General features: G+C 49.5%; 1 protein-coding gene across 3 annotated transcripts; it reads right to left on the reverse strand.

Annotated features, from left to right (window-relative positions):
- Nucleotides 1–288: 288 nt before the first annotated feature.
- Nucleotides 289–13,926, reverse strand: ROBO4 (roundabout guidance receptor 4). 3 transcript variants are annotated; one of them, XM_021671220.2, is made up of 18 exons: nucleotides 13,555–13,925; nucleotides 12,789–13,118; nucleotides 12,366–12,523; nucleotides 12,051–12,171; nucleotides 11,648–11,775; nucleotides 11,335–11,563; nucleotides 10,959–11,071; nucleotides 10,070–10,238; nucleotides 9,723–9,908; nucleotides 9,557–9,599; nucleotides 7,497–7,633; nucleotides 7,130–7,393; nucleotides 3,568–3,675; nucleotides 3,190–3,331; nucleotides 2,808–3,044; nucleotides 2,295–2,653; nucleotides 890–1,096; nucleotides 289–770 (listed from the first exon to the last, which is right to left on the reverse strand). In XM_021671220.2, the coding sequence occupies exons 1-18, from the start codon at nucleotides 13,622–13,624 to the stop codon at nucleotides 760–762; spliced, it is 3,012 nt and encodes a 1,003-aa protein (XP_021526895.2). In that variant the 5' UTR covers nucleotides 13,625–13,925; the 3' UTR covers nucleotides 289–759. The 3 variants fall into 3 exon arrangements, with proteins under 3 accessions (XP_021526895.2, XP_064231599.1, XP_064231598.1); XM_064375528.1 differs by lacking the exon at nucleotides 289–770 and having other exon boundaries at nucleotides 1,032–1,652; nucleotides 13,555–13,926; XM_064375529.1 differs by lacking the exons at nucleotides 12,789–13,118; nucleotides 13,555–13,925 and having other exon boundaries at nucleotides 12,051–12,201; nucleotides 12,366–12,432.
- Between the last annotated feature and the right edge of the window lie 5,984 nt (nucleotides 13,927–19,910).

Here is a 19,910-nt window from a genome sequence, read left to right on the forward strand (position 1 = left end):
AGAAATGGGTGACACTCTCTGAGTGTCGGTGAATGCCTGATCCCTGCCTAACTCCGGGAACTCTTGCCATCTCTCCAGGTGCCCTCCTAAAAATGGTGCTCCAGGGAATGATCTCACAGAATTCAAGTCTTTGCCATTTTATGGTATCAAATTTCTTAAGCTCATAGTGACAGCAGTACGAGGACAGTGCCTTCATCCCATGGCTTCACACCTCCCTTCCTTCAGCATCCTCCCTAGGCACAGCCTTGAACCCTTTGCTTGGTGTGAGGTTGGGCCTCAGTGCCTTAGTGGCGTTCATCCTTAATTTATTTCCATGGTGAGGTTGGGAGAGAGTTGAGCTCTTCTCTAAGAGGGGGCTCCAAGAAGCTCCTTCCTCCACAGCCCTCTCCCAGCAGCCTTCACAAAGGCCCCTCTGGCTCCTCCACTTCCTGTGATCCAAGTGGGTGGGGAGGGCAGGAGACAGGGCTGCTTCTCAGGCCAGAATGGCCTGGTCGTGGGAGTGGGTGGCATAGAGGAGAAAGCAGTGGCTAGGAATCAGTGGAGATGATGTTTTGCCCTCTGGGGCTCCAGGTCTGCTTTCCTCTAATTTCGTTTTCATTTGTTTTCACAATCCTGGAGGGAGAACTCTCTGGAGGCTGGGGAAGGTGGACCCCGACTGCAGAGAAGCACAGGCCGAGATCCTCACACCACGGCCCAGGTCTTGTGGGCGGATGGGAGAGGTGGTTCTCATTCCCTTCTTGGCAGTCTCAGGGACACATTTCAGGAGGAATCTGCAGGAGAAGCTAAAGGACAGTGAAGTTATCTCCCCTGTTCCTTCTCTCCCTCCGGGCTTCCTCCCAGGAGCCCTCTGGTCAAGATGGCCATGTTAGCCAAGAAGATAGATACTCACCACCAGCCTTGGGCACAGGATAGTGGAGCTGACTTCTCCAGGAAGAGATCCGAGAGTCAGGGGGCCAGGCAGGCATCCCCCTTCCCAGACTCTGGGTGTGGTTGACATCCATGTCTTCCAACCAATCTGGCCTCCACTCCCACAGGGGCAGGGAGAGGTTGGGGGTCAGGAAGATGTCATCCCTTGGGGAGGGAGGTGATGAGGCATCTGTCAGGGAGGGTAGAGGTGTCTGTGGGAGGTTGACCAGTTTAGGACAGAAAGCTTAGGACCAGCTCAGGGCATGTACTCGGCCCTAAACATAACCTAACCCCAATTCAGCCCATCAGTCTCAGAGGCCACATCCCCAGGGGCTGGATCCATTGGTTTCTTTAGGGAGAAGTGCTTGCACTGTTTCCTCCCAGGGCAGCTCTGGCCTCCTATCTGTACTCTCCCTTCACGCACCCATTCTCTGGGCATTCTTTTTCTGCCACCCTGAGCCCTTCTGTCCTGGATAATCCTTGCCCTCCCATTTGCCACAAGCCTGGTTGTTTTTCTTGGGGGCAAAGGGTAGAGTTAGGGTTAGTAAAATGGGGACGGGGGAATCTGACCGGGCATGTGGGGAAGGGATACCCAAGGAGCCAGGGCCCTGCACAACCTTCTGTTGACATGGAGATGATAAAGGTCCCACTCTGCTGGGAATGTCAGAGGTGAGCCCTGTGGCTCCTCAGCCCCAGCCATGGTCAGAGCAAGAAGAAGGGATTGGAAGAGGCTGGAGCAACCTTTCCTGGAGACCCAAGTCAGGGTAAGAGGGGAGTCCTGGAGTCAGGGAAATGGACCTACAGTTGGCAGCCTTTAGAATTAGACAATTTGGGCCGGGCGCAGTGGCTCACCTGTAATCCCAGCACTCCGGGAGGCCGAGGCGGGCGGATCACTTGAGGTCAGGAGTTTGAAACCAGCCTGGCCAACATGGTGAAACCCCATCTCTAATAAAAATACAAAAAAATTAGCTGGGCATAGGGGCGGGTGCCAGTAATTGCAGCTACTTGGGAGGCTGAGGCAGGAGAATCTTTTGAATCCAGGAGGCAGAAGTTGCAGTGAGCTAAGATCACACCACTGCACTCCAGCCTGGGTGACAGGGCGAGACTCCATCTCAAAAAAACAAAAAAGAATTGGACAACTTGTTCTGTGGGTGACCTTCGGCAAGCTAATAAAACTATCTGACTTACAGTTTCCTCATTAGGATAAGAGGGATAAAGAATGTTCTACATAGACTTTTAATATTAAATGTATGTAAAGCACTTATCATAGTACCCGAGATATAGTAATCATTCAATAAAATGAGTTGTTTCAACAATGATGTCATGATGATGGCTGTTAGAAAGGCGAGGCGCATGAGTGAGGAGTAAGATGGGGTGACCTCACATACCTGTGAAGACGCAGTCTGCCTCCCTGGGCTCTAGACCAGAACCAAAGCTGTCCATGGCCACTGCCAGGGCCCGGGCAAAGTGGGCATCAGCGAGGAAGGAGCCATCAGAGGAGCTGACCAGGCTGGCTCTGGCACTGGCGGCATTGTCCTCAGAGGCTGAGCCCCAACCATTGGCTAAGGAACCCTCGCTGGGGGTGGGGGTGAGGCAGGGCCGAGGTGGGCACAGCAAGACTCCCCCCTCGGGCCCCACTCCTCCTCCGGTCCTGCCCATGTCCGCAAGCTCTGAGGCTGTTGGGACGCTGATGTATCCATAGGTGGTGGGGGGTGAAGGAGCCCTTGGCACGGGAGAGACGCTGTTCCTAGGGAGAGGCAAAAGAGGAGACAGCAATGGTTAGGGTGGGGTGGGAGTCGTAGTAGCAGAAACACCTGGATCGAGGAAGGGCGGAGCGAGTAGAGAGGCGCGTGTTACCGTAGTTTCTCTGTAGTTCTTTGCTTATCTCTCAAGCTACTCACCTGGGAGTCTCCTCACCCTCACTGAGTTCCAAGCACAGAGCCACCTCCTCAGGGGTCAGCACACTGTCTTGATCTTCCCCCAGAGATGACAGTGAAGAGCTGGACAGGCGACTGGAAGCTGGGCTGGGACCAGAGAGTGAAGAGGCCCGGGGGCTAGGGGGACTGCAGGGCCTGAGGATGGGGGTGGGGGCTGCCGGCAGCAGGACCGAGGAGAGAGCCTGTGCTGCCACTGGAGGCCTGATTGGAGTGAGAGAGTGATGGCAGGGTGGTTGGCACAGCTCTTCAAGTCTTGGTCCCGCCTTCCCCAGCCTGTCCAATGCCAGCACACACTCCCCACACCCCTGCTCTTCCAGCCCTGCTTCCCAACCCCATGCCCCCTTACTGGGTCTGTTGACTCTGAGTTGGGGGAGTTTTGTGAGGAAAGAGGGGTGCTGGAGGGAGAGGTCGAGTAACCAGCTCATTTGAGGAGCTGAGGAGTTTCGGTCCCAAGGCTCGCCAGGCAACCAGAGCTTGGGGCACAGCTCCTGGAAAACAGAAGCCTGGGCGTGAGCACAGTGGCATCCCCATCTGCTCTGGAGCCCAGCTTGCCAGCCTGCCCACCAGCCCCCTTAGCTACCTGTCCCCTACCCCATCCACCCTCATCATCCTTCTCAGGGAAAGGAGGATGAGCCCACGGGAGGGGCCTGGGCTGGTAAACCCATGTACCCCTACACTCTCACTTCCTTACCCCTTCACTTCCTTTTAAGGACCCCCCTCTCACCTGGGCTTTGGGAAAGGTTCTTGGAGCCTCTACTTCCCAAGTCACAGGCCCGGAGTTCCAAGGGGTGGCTGGCCCGGAGCAGTGGGGAACTGTTGACATGCTGCAGCTCTGCAAAGAAAGGGTTAGTGGTGGCAGGACCCAGCATGGACCTTTCAGACTCCAACTACCGACTCCATCTTCAGCCTTATCCAACTGAGCCTGCAGGACCCCGAACCCAGAGAAGAGAGGGAAACACTTCCTTGAATCCCCTCCACACCCCCATCTTCATCCAGCAGCTGTGATAGGATAGAAGGAGCACTAGGCTTGGAGTCAAAAGACCTGCACAACCCAGCTGTGTGATCTCAGGGAAGTCCATGCACCTTTCTGAGTCTGAGTTTCATGTATAAACAACCACTTCGAATGATGGTCTTGACAATTAAGTGAAAACAGATTGCAAAAATTCTTGACCTTTGATAGATGCTTTAAAAAACAACTTTGTTTTCCTTGACTGTATTCATTCCAGTCTTCCTGATCTCTATATTCTCACATTGCTACTCTCATAAATTTTGGCTCAGTAAGAAAAATACTCCTTCTTTTCTTGCAGAGAATCTATTAATTTCCATTTTTCACATTGCAAATATCTCACATGGTTCTGGATAGCCCTGCCCTGGGAAACTTGACTATCTCTCATTTGAAAGATGGGGTGGACCGTCAGGTTGAGCTGAGTGGGTAAGATAAAAACAGAGATCGACACACTATGTTGGCTGTGACAGGAGACAGTCAGCTGCTGGGAAGAAGAACTTCAGAATGGGAAAAGGTATTGGTCTATCCCAGGGAGGCAATGCCCTGACCATAGCTATTCTATACTGTTTGTTGAGTGAATGAGCGAATGCATGGGTGATGTCAGAGATGTGGATGTAAACACAAGGTGAGAAGAGCCATCTACAAGACAGAAGCTGTCATCTGGCCCACATGGGCAGTGGAGAGACAGGGCTCTGGGTGAACTTGACAACGGAGAAGCTGAGGAAACTAAAGAGACAGCCCCAGCCGTGTGCAGTGACCTGTGAGCATGCTTGTTGGTCAGGCCAGAACCCAAAACGTATCTAAGTTTAAGCCAGAGAATAGAGTAATAGAGGAAAGATATTTTTCCAGGGCCAGGAACCAGAAGCACATCAGACAAAGGAGAAAAGAAACAGCCTTCAGATTAGTGTCCCTTGATCAGAAGCCCAGCTAGGAAAAGTTTTCCCTTCTTGGTAGACCAGGGACCAGGCAGGACCCTCAGGGTAGATCTATCTAGTCAGTCTCATATCAGAGATCTGGGGGCCACTACCGGCAGCTTCAGAGCAGGGAAGTGAGCCAGGCCTTGGCATTGACCAAGACCCTATTTATGTACTAGTGGTCAGAACTTCTGATCCTTTGGGATGAAAACTCACCAATGACTAGACTTCCTCCATCAAAGTTTCCTTTGGTACTTTGGCTGTTTGGTTTTTTATTGATTTCCCATAGCTTTCATATGACCCAGGTAGTCCTGGGAGCCAACTTCGGGGTTGGTGCTCCAACTCTGCTATCATCAGCTTTGTCATGTCTAGTGCCTGGCTTCTTGACTGAGCTCAGAAATGTGAGCACAAGTTGGTTGGCTGGTTTGAGTGGAAAGGGAAGGAAAAATGCCAGGCCTGGAAAAGGTCACTTTTATCCCAGCCTGTTTCACCTCCTCTAAGGGACCCTGATAACAAAAGCCCTCTTCCTACATTGCTTGGAGCTACTTGAACTTTAGTTTCAATTCTACTTGAATAAACTATACAAGAAAAATGTTATCAAGGTGAAAGGTTGAAACTCACTGATCGAATTGCAATAAATATTTGTTTGAATTAAAATAATGAATGAATGAGAATATTCAGTGCATGTGTCTGGCAAAGCAAGCGGAACTAAGAACCTGATACGATGGATGAGAAGAGGAGACTGCAATTGTGAGATATCAGCACTGGAGAAGAAACCCTAACTAAAGCCAAATAGTAAGAAAAAGGAACAAGCAGGTCAAGGGGAGTGGTGGGCACTGGGAGAGCCTGCCAGTTTTAGAAGAGGAAGAAACAGTAGTAGAATCAACTCCATGGCTCTGAAGAAGATCACAGCATGACCTTGCTGCTGCTGAGGTCCTGGGAGGTACAGGGAATATCTAGTGTCCACCAGCCAAGGAGTCACTGGAGTTGACCTACCCTGGGGCAGTGGCAAGATGGGGCTGGAGTGATAGAAACAAGGAGTGAAGTAAGGATCTAAACCACAGGCTAGGAAGCTTCCTCTCAGAATTGGAACCCTTCTTAAGAACTGGCTGTAGAAAACCACTCACCTCTTTACAGTAGTATTACTGTTCTAAGAGGGGCTATCCATTCCATTAGATTCAGTGTAATTCTCCATGGGAAGGCTGTTTTTCAAATGAGACTATTCAACCTCTTTTAAGCTGGTGTTTCATTACCACTAAGGATTTATAATGCAGTCATTCTGAGGCAAAGCTGGTAAGGATGCCAGCTTTGCTGATACTTAGAGTCATAAAATTCTGGATATTGAACAAGCTCTTAATTATCTTAATCCATCTTTGTCTTAATAAAAGTTGGATTATATCCATTTTAAAAAAAGACTTGGCTGTAGAACATTTGTTAGGTCTTACTAATCAGTACAGAAGACTCATGAAGACAGCAGGTAGAATGCAGGCCAAGGTTCTGCAGCCCAGAAACAGGAAAATAACTCAACGAAAGAATAGGATTTCCTGAGGGAACTCCAAAGAGACTCAGAATCACCTTCAAAGGCAGACTATCCTGCCTTCAGATTTTATCCCTGAAGCTAAATACTTGCAGAATTTTGAACCAGCAACTCAGTCATTCTGACCCTCTTTCTGTCTGTAAAATTAGAGAAATAATAGCTAGCTAACTTGTTGTGAGGATTAAATGAAATAACAAATATAAGTAAAGCACCTAGCATATAGTAATTGATCAAGAAATGGAGGCTATAATTATTTTTCCCTGGAAAGTCAAAGAAGGCAGCTGGGAGTCAGGAGAGAAACCTGACCAGAAAGGAAATACCCCTTCCTCTCTGAGAAGTGAGCTGGGAGTCGATGCCTAGGCACACCTGTACATAGTACACCAGGAGATGAGCTCGTAGGAGCCTGAGGCTTCATGCCAGCACTGGTCTCATTCCTCCAGGCTCTAGCATGACTTGTATGCCAGTCAGCACTTTTGTTAGGCCCTGAGCCCTTAGAAGGCAAGGGCTGCGTCTGGTGTCTCTTGTGTCCCCCGTGTCTGGCATGCAGTGGTGCTTATTAAATGTTTGCTGAGTTGAATTGACTGCAGAAACAGGGCTCACTGCTGGTGTACCCAAACTGAAACAAGAACACAGTGCAAACAGAAACTGAGGAGATCGCACTCCTAGCTGAGTGCTCTGGTAGTAGGAGAAAGAGGCCTCGTGTCCACCGCGAGAGGAGAATGGAAGGAGGGTGTGGGGGTTGCACCCCACTCCAGGCTTTGAGGCCTCATTCCCACTCCTGGGCCTGCGTACCACCAGCTCAGGCTATGTCTGTCCTCCCCATCCTTACCCTGCTTCTTTTTGGCCTTCCAAGCCTCTGCAGGGGCCAGAGACAAGCGTGGAGAAGAGAGTCCCCTGTGGCTGCATAAGCTGTCTGAGCTGGAGCAGGGGCTGGAGAGCCGGGCCAGCTGGGGCGGGAGGCACCTGACAGCTGGAACCCGGGGGCTTGGCCTGGCTGGGGGAGTGGAGGGCAGCTCAGCGATGAGGGAGCCATAAAAGGTGCTGGTGTCTGGAAGCAGGGGCACGCCAGGGCTTCGGGAGTCCCAAGAGAGCACTGTGATAAAAATGACAGGAGGAATTATGGTCAGCATGTTCCGCTTTCCATCTCTGCGATCCCTGCTCCCAGCTAGGCCCTTGCTCCCACTGGGCATGCTCACAGGAGCGACGACAGTCTAGCGGGTCCCGGGGGTCCGCCCCCAGTCGACTGCTAAGGCTGCTGCTGCTGCTGAGGTCCCGAGAGCCAGAGGTGGAACGCCAAGTGTCTGCCAACAACTGGGAGTCACTGTGATCCATCCTGGGGCAGTGGAGGGAGGGGTGAGGCCGGGAGAAACAGAGAGAAGTGAGAACCTAATTGGCCAAGACCTCCTGTTGAGAGGGCAGCAGAAGAGGGCGAGGAGATGGTGGTATCGACTTCATCCTTACTACTGCTTTACAGCCCTTCACAGACCCCTTAAGATCTCTGACCTGGTCTCACAAACTCAGCACCCCTTTCTATTCCTGGATGAGGGGAAGTGCGAGTCACCCGGAGCTGGGAGATAGTAATGAGAGACAGCTATGTATGCTGAGATGAAAAGAAGACCTGAAGACAAATCTGGTTTGACAATCCTTATCTGTCGCAGCTTAGTTTGGGTAAGTACATCTACTGTCCTCTCTAAGCCCCAGTTTTCTCATCTGTAGAATAGTAACAATAGGCCCTTCCACACTCAAGGCTGATGCTCTGAGTTTGAATGAAAATATGTGAGATCACTCAGCTGGCAGAGTAGGAGCTTGTTCCACGGATGTTGGCCTCTGGCTGCCTGAGTGATCCTTCAAGAACGGGGATCTAAGCAAGGAACTTCTCCATGTAGGACCTTCAATGGCCCCTCATTTGCCATGATAGAGCCCAGGTGCCTAGCATGGCTAACAGAACCCTCCTTGGTCTGGATTCTAGCTCCCTAACTATATCCTTTGCTCTGACCCATCTCACACCCTGTACCCGAGCCAGAACAAACGGTTTGTCTTTCCCTATGGACATAGCAGGCTATTACTTGCTGCTTCATTGCTCTTCCCTCCACCCCCTTCTAACTGTCAGGGTAATGTGGAATCCTCTTTCTCCTATGTTTTTCCACATTGACCCCCTCCGTGTGTCTTGTACCTGCTTCTGCATGGCCAATACGGGATTGCATGTATATGCTCTCATGCCTGTCTCTGTCTATACTGAGAGATCCAGGACGGTGGAGGCTATTCCAAAGGAATGAATTAACCGAAGGTCAGAATGGTGTCTCTCTCAAGGACAGAGTAGGAGGTATCAGGGAAACCAGAGAAAACTTAGGGCAGAGCAGACAAAGCCAGGCAGTTGCTGGAACAAAGAAGTCAGTTTGTTCAGAAAAGCTCAGAACACACAGCCGGCTTGGACCCCTGCTCTGGGCTTAGAACCTGACAGTGAAATGACAGCTCTAGGCCTGGATGTGCTGGCACATAGTAGGTGCTCAATAACTCCTGTTGATAGATGCAGACCTGGAGTGGAAGCCTCCTGGAGGAGATCTAATGAGATAAAGAGCCAAGAAGAGAGGCAGAGGAAAGTAACCATTTCGCGCTAAGGAAATGGTTACTTAGCGCGAAACTCAGACAACGGGAGCAAGAAGGATGTGTTCCTTATCAGCATGATGTCCCCAAACTGCAGACTTATTCTGGCAGCCAAGTATACTAGAAGCAGAAGGGTCTATGGGCAGCTTCTGTTTTTGACAACAATGAGGAGGCATCTATGCAGTAGGCACTGAACACCGTCTGCTGGAGCTGCGGGTGGATTACGAGGCAGGCACACTGGCTCAGTGAGAGAGTTACTGAGTACACAGGCGCTACTTGGTCGACCATCGGTGCACAGAGAAGATGAGACATTTGAGTTGGTCGTCTCATGCTGGTTTTTCTCCACCTAGCAGAGTGAGGCAACAGGAGAGGTGGGTGACAAGAGCCCTGGATTGGGGCTTCAGAAGTTAAGCAGCCTTGAGCAAAGTCACTGAAGTTTTATGAGTTTCAGTTTACTAGTCTGTCAAGTGGTGTGATAGGAAATATTAATGACAGAGAAATGAACTCTCACTTAGAGTCACAGGAGAGATTCAAGTACGAGGGTCCCAAACTGCCGGGCAGGTAGACTAATACTCCATTCGGTTCTCTGTTGCAGCTCCACTGTCCCTTGCCCCCATCCTTTACTTCAGGTCCCTCCCCCTTCACCTCTCACCTGTGTTTTAGGATGGCGTCCTCGCTGGTATATCTGTACAGACCTGGGAGAAGGCAGGAGGAAGGCTAAATCCAGAGGCTCTACCACCTGGCCAGAGATCCAAAGCACCATTCTGGCTGGATGCTGAAGAGGCCAGTACACATATGGGTCCCCCTAAGACTCTCACCTGGGCCCAGGTGCACCCCAGCTTGGCGCCGGCGGTGGATACACACTGCGGTGCCCAGAAGCAGCAGCCAGAGCACAATGCCACAGCTGGCGATGACCTCTGGCCGCTTCAAGGTGGCCCTCAGCTGCTCCAGGGTCCAGAGATGATGCTCACTGGGTTCTCGGGTGGCTCGCTCCATGGCCTGCTCTGTATAGGATGCAAAGCTCAGCTGGAGGGGCAGGTGAGGTAATGAGGGCCTGGCAGGCAAGGAGGAGGAGCTGGAAGTGTGAGGCAGGAGCGAGGAGAGAGGAAGGCAAGATGCGATGCAGGCTGAAGGGTAGGGTGGGGCCTCTGGGTACTGCCCTCACCTAAAAGGAGGCAGACAGGGCTACTGGGCTCCCCAGCCCCAGCCCCAGTGACTGCAGCCACTTGCACGCAGTAGGAGCCTGGCATGTGGGTGGCGATTTCCAGCTGGGTCTTCTCAGCAACTACAGTCCAGTTGGCTGGGGGCAGTGATGTGTTGCCCAGGCTCCAGACCTGAGGCACAAGCAGAGATGAGCAGCTGCCCCAGGCACAATCCCAGAAGCAGAGCCCTTTATCTGCAGATCAGACTCCTGGGATGTGGTCATTCTGCCCTGCCATCTACCTGGAGAACCCCTCCCCGAGCATGCACCCAATTTCCTATTTCTCTTCTATTCTTCCTACAAAGTGAGAGACTCTTCTCTCTAGATCAACAGAAGAGCAAAAGCAATCTGCTGAAATACATGTAACACCAGCAGTTCTCAGATAACAGCGTGCTTCCGAGTCACCTGGAGGGTCTGCTAAGTACAGCTTGCCAGGCCCATCTCTGAGTTTCTGATTCATTAGGCCTGGGAAAGGATCTGAGGTTTTGGATCCCTAACAAGTTCCTGGGTGAGGCTGATGTTGCTGCTCCAGAAGCCAAAGATTGAGCACCACTTTCTTACTCACAGCCTGGTTTGATCTACTCTGTTTCTTATTCCTGTGGCCTTAGCCTCACTTTCCATGTCTGTAAATTGGGGATAATACCCCAGGGTAGACTGTGAGGTGAAATGGATCATGGAGGAAAAGTGCTTGGCAGGGTCTGGCAGACAGTAGGTCCTTGCTCAGCAGAAGCAGGTTTCCTTTGCTTCTCTGCAAAGGTACCTTTCTCAGTGCCCAAAGAAGGGTATGCAGAACTCCAGAGAAAAGAGATGTCTTAGTAGCACTAAGAAGGGCTCTGTCAGCTTGTGGGAGTACCTGGTAGCCACGGATGATGCCATTGTGGTTTTCAGCAGGTGGTGGGACCCAGCTCACAAGGACACTGCCATTGCCAGGTTTTAGGGTCACCTCCTGGGGTGGGGCACTGGGCACTGGAGGGGTGGGAGAGAGGCTATCAGGGGCTCTGAGGGAAAGGACTCTAGGGAAAGGAGCTGGGATGGGGGACACAGAGACAGAGCCCCAACGAGGAGACGAGAAGCCTCTCAAAGCTCTGCTGGCCTGGCCAGGGCAGAAGGGAGTCCCGGAGCAGGACCTATCTTCTCCCTCCAAGACTGAAGTGGGACAGCCCAGGGGACCCCAAATAAGAAGGAGCCATAGGGGATATTGTTGGGTTCTGAGGGGATCAGGCCCCGACCTTTTTCCGGCAGCCTCAGGAGCAGCACGTTGCTGTCAGGGCCTCGAGCCCGGCCGGAAGATGGTCTCACTTTGAACTCATAGTCTTGGCCCCAGTGGAGGCCTCCAAGCTCTGCGCTCTGCCAGCCAGCCAGCAGCTCCTCTGCCCACGGAGCTCCCTGGGCTCCTGGGGCAGTCTGGGTCCTGAACAAGGCCGTGTAGGATTGGGCAGGTGCAGCAGGGCCGCTAACCTGGAAAGGAGTTGCGAGGAATAGCGAGGGTCAGCCCTCTCTTGAGCTCTGGACTGGCTTTCACCCTTAGCACTTGGCCCTCACCTTCCAGCTGAGCCACACTGCCGGCCCAGGCTTGGGGCCCTTCCCGGGGTCCGGGGTCAGCAGCGTCACATTTTCCAGCTGAATTCGTACAGCCAGAAGCTCCACAGGCTCCGTGTAGTCCTGGGGCTCTGTAGGGAGGATAGGGCTGGGCTGGGGCCTACAGGCCAGAGTGACAGAACTGAGGCATGGAACATCCCCCAGCCAGGGAGGAATCCAAACTCCCAGAGTCCTCAGGTCTTGAGCATTAAGATTTCTACTCTGGCAGTGGGGAGCCTCCTGCTACATGAGACCCCCAGCACTTTGACCCTGACCCCACATACCTTAACCCCAGCCCAAACCAGAGCACACCACCCTAACTGAAGCCTGCAGCCCGGCCCTGACTTTAGCCGACCCCTGCCCTTACCCTGGATGGACACCCGGGCTGCACGGCTCTCCCTGTGTCCTGCGCTGTTGGTGGCCACACACATGTACGTCCCTGCGTCACTCTTCTCTGCTCTTGCCATCAGCAGGGACCCCCCGGACACCTGTCAGGGCCAGGTTCACTGTGAAGTCTCCTACGTGGGGAGGGATTCTGAGCTGGGGGGAAGTTTGAGACCTCCCTGCTCTCCCCTCCTCAAATTCTACTAGAGGATGGGGGGCTGGAGGGCAGGTCAGTCCCTCAGGGTGTGCCCAGGTCTGCCCCGGCCAGGATGAAGTGTGGGGGAGGGGTCACACTTACTGTGTGCCTTCCAGGCTGGAGGGCCAGGGGTTTCCCATCTTTCCACCAAGAAACTGTGGGCTCTGGGTGGCCCCAGGGAGGCCCACATTCCAGAGTCATCTGCTCACCCACCATGGCCACCGTGTCCCGAGGCTGGATCTGGAAATCCTCCCGGAGGACTGTGGGGAGGACAGAAGGTGACAGGGAGCAGGGCCCAGGCCTCCTCTTCCTCCCTTATCACACTCTCCCCCTTCTGCTTTGCCCATTTCCCTGGCCTCCCATTCTGGGCCAGCCCCACCCCAGCGACCTCTCCCAAGCCTTCCAGCTCAGGCCTCTGCTCACAGGTATCCCACTGACCTCCTCTCAGGTGCTCCCTCTAACATTCAACTCAGATATCTCCACGCAGGTCTGCCCCACCCTGAAGCTCCCCTTCCCAGGCCTCACCAGCCACAGAGAGCCGAGCGCCTCTGCTGACTGCCGTGCCCAGCCGGTTGCTGGCCTCACATGTGTAGACACCCAGGTCTGTGGACAGGGCCTGGCCACCATGGACGTGTCCCTGGGCAGGGGGCTGCAGCAGCAGAAGTGTCCCATCAGGCAGGAGGTGGTGTGGGTCTGGGGGCACCATACTCAGGGGCTGCCCATTCAGCAGCCAGCGGATGGTGGGAGGTGGCTGGCCAGAGGCTTGGCAGCTCATCCTGGCAGGGCCAGGGCCCTGGAGCAGCTGGTCCTGGGGGTGGACTAGGATCTGGGGCGGGGAGTCCTGAGCCATGCCTCCTGGAGGATAAGGGAGGAAAGCCCAGTCTGATCAACAGCAACATCCCAGCAACATCCCAAATTCCTGGCCCACCCTTCATCTGTCTTCTCCTGTGTGCGAGTTTGCCAGATGACCGGTACTCTGAACTACTGAAGGTCGCCTCCCAAAGAACAAGCTAGCTGGGAGGAGAGAGGGCCAGCGTGCACTGCATCCAGGCCAGTGCTTGCATGGCGTGTTCGCTCTCTTTCTCTCTCTGTCTCTCTCTTTCTCTCTCTGGCGTGTGCGCACACACACAAACACACATATACTTAAACACACTAATCATCATCATTGTCATCATTCTTATCTCTGGTTCCCCCACTGCAAAAGGGAAGCAAGTCGTCAGCAGGCCTCTTCTGCGCTGAGCAGGCCTTGGATCCCGGGAGCATAGACCAGGAGAGGGAGGGCCGTACTTACCCATGGTAAGCAGGAGCAGCAGAGGCAGGGAACCCCTGTTCCCCAGAAGGCTCTCTCCTCCAGAGCCCATGGCTACTCTCAGTCCTCTGTCCTTGTCCGGAGCACTTTGTCCTGCTGCTCTGAGCTCACAGCGAAGAGGGAAGGAGGGGTGGGGTGGGCTGGTGGTGGTTGTTTGTGACCGAGACTCTGCCCCAGGAGGGAAGCGGCTTTGAGGAAACCGATGCTTCCTGCCTGGCCCTCAGTGCCTTGGAGAACTGGGAGGAGACCAGAGGCGAGAAACTCTCTGACCTCGACCCTTTAGCCGTAGCCCCTGACACTAACTTCAGCCCTAAGCTTTATCTCATGATCTGGTCTGGGATTTCTTACAGGGTATCCTTACACTAAGCATAATTCCAATCAAAGCCTTAATCCTCTATTCAAATTGTATCCCTGGATCCCAATCCTTATCCCTTTGCCACCTGCTACAGAGGAATGAAAACCCCAGGAGTCTCAGGACACAACAAGAGGCTGAGGACAGAGGGCAGTGGGGCTGCAGGCCGGAGAGGTTGAGTGAAGCAGAGCAGGGGTGGATTGTAATGCCCTGGTCCATTTCCCCAGGGGCAGATGGGCCGGAGGTGGAGTAGGGTGAGACAGGAAGGACTCAGAGACTCAGGGACAAGCTGGGAGATTTCCACAGGATGTGTCCATATTCAGTTCAGAGATGGATAAAAGAAGTGTCTGTGGAGACCTTGGGCAAGTCCGTTTCCTTCTCTATAGGATGGAAATAATAATATTAGTTCCTGCCTTGAGGGATAAAGTAATGACAAAACACATAAAGCATAAAACCAGGGGCATCTAGTGCCTGATGCAGTATGAACAATCCATAAAGCTGAGCCAATACTGTGCATTTATTTTTAGGTCTATCCCATCACTGAAACTATTGGAGCATCCTCAGCAGGAGTATTTTTCAGGCCCTGGAAAGTTGGTTGTAGTAAAAGACCTTTTAAGAGTCTTTCCAGTCCTGAGACCCTGTGTCTGTGTCTGTAGCAGACAGGCCTTGCAGCTTTTGAGCCTAGAATACCACCTCTCACCCGCTGCCCCCTTCCCCCCAACAACCTAGACAGAGGCCACACTCCCCTCTCAGAGCTCAGCTCGTGTTTACAGATCTCTTCCTTCCAAATCTGGAATCTCAGCCATTTCCTGGAGCTGTTCCCGGAAGGCTAAGGCCAGGCTCTGAAGCTCAGCGGAAGAGTATCCAACCTTTGTTCTCAATTGTTACTGGCCGGCTTCTCTGCAGGGCCGCTAACCCAGCTGACGCCCCTCCCTTCCTCCCCTTCCCAGCCCGGCTTCAGTGCCAGCCACAACCTAACAGCCTGTCAAGTAGAAGGCCGCTTCACTCCTCCTCTTTCCTCTCACACCCAGACCAAGACTGACAAAGACAGAATCAGAGCAAGGAAACACCATGGTCTTTACGCTAAAGAACAGGCAGAGTGAAAGTTACAGAGTGACAGAGTTGGAAGGACAGGAATTGGGACCAGAGAACAGAATGTCACCACCTTTAGCACCTCTACTTCTGAAATCCCCAATTCAGTTCTCTGGCCCTGATTCCTATCCCAAATTCTGTGGGTGTATGTGGCAGAGGCAGAATGGAGTGGAGTTTATGGGGTCAAGGATCTGTGGGGCCAGAGTGATAAAGGGGAGATTCATATGGACACTGAAGTCAGCTGAGGACGAGACAGGAAAGGATGTGGTGGGATGGGAGGATTTACTGCACAGGAGGCCAATTTGGGATTTCGCAGGCATTGAGCCTTCAAGAGTGTCTGACTCCCCCGACTGCTGGCTCCCCAAGAATGTCGCTGTCAGCAGTCTGACTTTAGTCTTCTCTGCTTCTACATTGGACTTGGGGAGACTAAGTGCTTGCTAATGTTTTCATGCCAACTTAATTTTACTCCACAATCCAGAAAGATGATAGGTTTCCCTCAGGGTAAAATAAGGCAAGTCTCAAAGGAATTCCAATCCATCACTAGCTCTGTCCTCAGCAGGGTGAGAGTGGAGAGGTGAGATGGCCTGTGTGTACCGCAGGGAGAGAGCCCCAGGGGCTCCCGTAGCCTGAGGAATGGCCCCTGCCCCATGGTCACATGCCCTGTGCCTGGAGATCACCTTTGGCACACCCTTGCCCTACTCCCAGGTTCTGGAGAGCCAAGTGCTAACACCTGAAGGCGACTGGAGGGGCCGATTCCTCAGCTGTTCCTGCAGAACACTAGAACTCTTTCTCCAGGGCACTCAGAGAGACTTGCGGCGGTGGCCGAGGGGACTTCCCAACAGTAGGGTATGTCTGGATGGCTCCCAGAGACCACAGGGCTCATTTCCAGCAATCTGGCACATCCGCATCTTCATTGTCTCATTTCCACAAACTAAGGAAGAGCCAACTGCATGAGTCAAGGGGATGATACGGCTTGGTGGGAGCCGCCTCCAGTTGCTATTTCAGGGAAGCTCTGTTCTGTGGCCCTGGTGATGTGTAGTCCCAGTGACCAGTTTAAGCACATCCTTCACCCCTAGTCCTAGTGTTTTGTGTTTTCTAACTCCCCTTTAGTTGTTTGTAAGAGGGAGAAGAGAGGGGAAACACCAGGTGCTCTTCTGAGCAAAACTTCAGAGGAAATTTCTCTTCATCTCTGGCTCCTGGCTTCTTCTCCTGCCGGCCAAGCCAATGGAGAAAAACGGATGAACGCAGGTGGGATTTGGAGTCAGTTACACTGAGGTTGAGATCCTGCTTCCGCCTCTTATTGGCAGAGAGATCTTGAGTAAGTCACGTAGCCTCTCTGAGTCCCACTTCCCTCATTTGTAAAATGTCGGCATGAGGTTTACAGACAGTGGATATGGAAGTTCTTTGAAAATACTAGGTGTGTGTGTTAGTCGTCCCTTGAATGTTCTGAGATCAGCATGCCTGACCAGCACAGCCATAGCCAGTCCCAACCACCCCTTGATACTCTTTTTGGATTTGAGACTCACACTTATTGCCTTCTTGTTTTTTTTTCCCCTTCTATGCTTGAGTCTGCTTGGTCTCAATCTATAAATTCTCATGTTTGGTCCAAGATGCCAACAGCTGGAGGGAAATTGGGTCAAGAGAGAAGATAATAATGACCTCCTCTTAGTTGGCTGGAAAAATCGTCCTAAGGCCACTTCACTGGCACAGCTTCTATTCCCTAGCTTTGGTTCCCATCAACATCATGGGTGATTTTAGGTGCCTGGAATCTAAAATCACATCTAGTACTCTTAACTCTACATTTTCTCAACTTTCTCAACACCAATGACTATGGGTCACACCTAGCTCAAACATTGCCCAGTTGGAGATTTCAAGGGCTGCTGACATCAATATTTAACCATTTGCTCACATGTCCAGGCAAAACGGGAGATCACTTACTGTTCTTTGTGTTCACCCTGCCAATGTTCTCCAGTCAGAGACCACCAGGAACATACCTATTGTTGAACAAGTTGGTTTGCTTCTTGTAGCTCGAGAGAGTGCATGCCATGGAGAACTATGGAATGTCTCAGTAAGAGGGCTGTTAGAAAGACCCTCTTCTAGGATTTGGGCTTTGATTGTATGATTTTGAGGAGGGTCCAGGCAAGTGAGGCATCACTCTAAACTGAGTGCTGTTGGAAAGCAAGGACAAAAAATGATTCTTTGCAGAAGAATGTCTTTGATGATTTCCTTGCTATGTAGTATATCAAGTGATTATTTTTCTTCTTTTTCTATTATAAACAGTACTGCTCTGAATCTTTATTTTATATGTTCCCTAGTATAACTATAAGTGTTTAAGAGTTTCTCTAGAAAATAAACCTAGGAGTAGAATATCTGAGTCTTGAGGCATACAAATATTCCACTTTAGATGATATTAGCAGATTGTTTTCCAAGTCAATTCTACCAGTATCCCTGAGCCACATCCTCAGAGCAGTTGGTGGACTTCTTAATTTTTGCTAGTCTAGTAGAAGAGATGATATTTTATAGCTGTCTAATTGGCATTGCCTGGTTAAAAAATAATGAAGCTGAGCATCTTTTCAAAGGTTTACTCACTGTTTCGGTTTTATCTTCTGGGAAATATCTACTTCTACCTTTTGTCCACTGTTCTATTGCTTATTTGTCTTTTTCTCAATAACTCTTAGAAGTTTTTATGTGTTCTGGGTAATAATTCTCTGTGGATTAAAGATGTTGCAAAAACAAGTTTTGTCTCATATTTTATTTCTTTGTGAAATAACAGTTGCTAATTTTACTGTAGATAAATTTATTAATATTTATTTTTATGTTTAGTGTATTTTTTCTATTTTTAAAGAAAACTTCATCTACACTAAAGTAAATATATTATTCCATATTTTCTTCTAAAAATTTAAACATTTCACATTAAAATTTTTGAACTATCACTAATTGATTATTTTATATGGCTTTAGGTAGGGATCAACTTTTTTCAGATGGTAATCTATTATCCTAGCCCCATTCACTGCTTAGTCCCAGTGACCTGCTATGATTCCTTCATACATCAAATGATCGTGTATACGTAGCTTGTTTCATTAGTCTATTGTCTATTCCTGCATGAATACCACACTTTATTACCAGAGCTACATAATAAGTTTTGCTATTTGGTAGGGTGTTTCTCCTCCCCCCTTTCTTTTTCAGGAGTATCTTGGCTATTCTTGGGCCTTCTGCTTGTTAAGTTCTTTGAAAATATTGTGAAATGTTTATTGGAATTGTTTGAATCTATAGAAAGAACTAACATTTAAGTCTTCATATTCAGGAACATGTATACCTCTTTTTAAATTAGATCTTCTAATGTATTTTAATAAAGTTTTATAATTTACACTATACAGAGTTTACACATAGTTTGCTAAATGTATTCTTAGCTAACTTGTTAAATATTGTGTTGCAGATTATTTATAAAAATAGCTGCAATAATCCCTACCATCCTGATGCTTATCCCTTTTCAATGCTTTTTTCCTCTCTCATGAAGAAGAAAACCTATTTCACAGATCCCCAAAGCTGAATTGACCTTGTGAATTGCTTTGGCCAACAGAATATAGTGGAAGTGATACCAAAGAACTTCCAATACTAAGCCTTTAGAAACTTTGCGGCTTCTGCTTTTCCCTATTGAAATATTTCCTAAGATGACCATGTGAAGAAGCTTGGGTTAGCCACATAGAACAGAGATGAACTCTTCAGCCAACAGCCAACATCAATCACCAGACATGTGAGTCAGGCTATCTAAGGCATCCAGCTCCAGTTCAAATCCCTAGATAATATAGTGACCACAGGCAGTACCAGCAAATGAATTGTCTACCTGAGTAGGCAAATTGCCGACACAAAGAACTGCAAACAAATGAAATGCTATTAAGTCATGCAATAATGGGGTGGTTTGTTACAGAGAAATAAAGAACTGAGATATCTTGATAGTAATAATGGTTTGTAGATTCTTTTGAATTTTCCATGTAGAAAGTCATATAATCTGAATATGTGGCAGTTTTGTTTTATTTTCAAACTTTATACTGTTATTTCTTTTTCTCACTTTATCAGTACAATGTTGAATAAGAGTGATTGCATCTTTATTTACTTCTTCATTTTAAAAGGACTATTTCTTGTGTTTCACCATTAAGAATGATGTTTGTTGTTAGCTTTTATAGATACTATTTATCAGGTTTTAAAAGTTTCCTTTACTTCTAGTTTGTTGAGATCTTAATCATAATTAAGTATTAAAGTTTACAAATGCTTTTTTGGGCATCTGTTGAGATAGTTTGTTTCCTTTAATCTGCTAATGTGGCAAATGATATTTATGAATTTGCTAATGTTAAATTATTTTTGCATTCCTGGCAAAAACAGAGTTTGGTCATGATAGATACCTCTTTTAAACATTCTTGGAGTTACTTACTTATATTTTGTTTAGAATGGTTTGCATCTATGTTCATGAAATTGACCTGATTTTTTTCCTCTTACTGTCCTTGCCTCATTTTGATATCAGGGTTTCACCAACCTCATAGGATAAGTTCAAAAGTGTTCACACTTTTTAAATTTCCTGGAAAATTTTGTATATGATGGAAAGTATCTGTGGCTTGAATGTTTGGTAGAACTCACCTGAAAAAAACATTTAAGCTGATTTATTTAACAGAAAGATTTTAATTTTTTCCTGGCACAATTTCTTTAATAATAACAAGACTATTCAATATTTTAATTATTTTTTGAGTCAGTCTTGGTATGACATATTTTTCTGGACAATTTTCCATTTTGCCTAAGTTTTCAGACTAATTTTGTTCTCTCATGATATAGTTTGAATGTTCGTCTGCTTCAAATCTCATGATGAAATGTGTGTTAATCAGTTATCACACTGCTGTAAAGA

This window comes from Aotus nancymaae, unplaced genomic scaffold, assembly GCF_030222135.1.
Source record: "Aotus nancymaae isolate 86718 unplaced genomic scaffold, 86718_ANA_hifiasm-v0.15.2.pri h1tg000012l, whole genome shotgun sequence".
In the NCBI taxonomy this organism is placed as follows: Eukaryota; Metazoa; Chordata; class Mammalia; order Primates; family Aotidae; genus Aotus; species Aotus nancymaae.

Excerpts from the sequence above, each read along its gene's own strand:
- ROBO4 (XM_021671220.2), bottom strand. The coding sequence starts at position 13,624 with ATGGGCTCTGGAGGAGAGAGCCTTCTGGGGAACAGGGGTTCCCTGCCT. Across the intron at positions 12,524-12,788 it reads CGCTCGGCTCTCTGTGGCTG|TCCTCCGGGAGGATTTCCAG; the intron begins GTGAGGCCTGGG and ends TCCTCCCCACAG. Across the intron at positions 3,676-7,129 it reads GAAGGCCAAAAAGAAGCAGG|AGCTGCAGCATGTCAACAGT; the intron begins GTAAGGATGGGG and ends CTTTCTTTGCAG.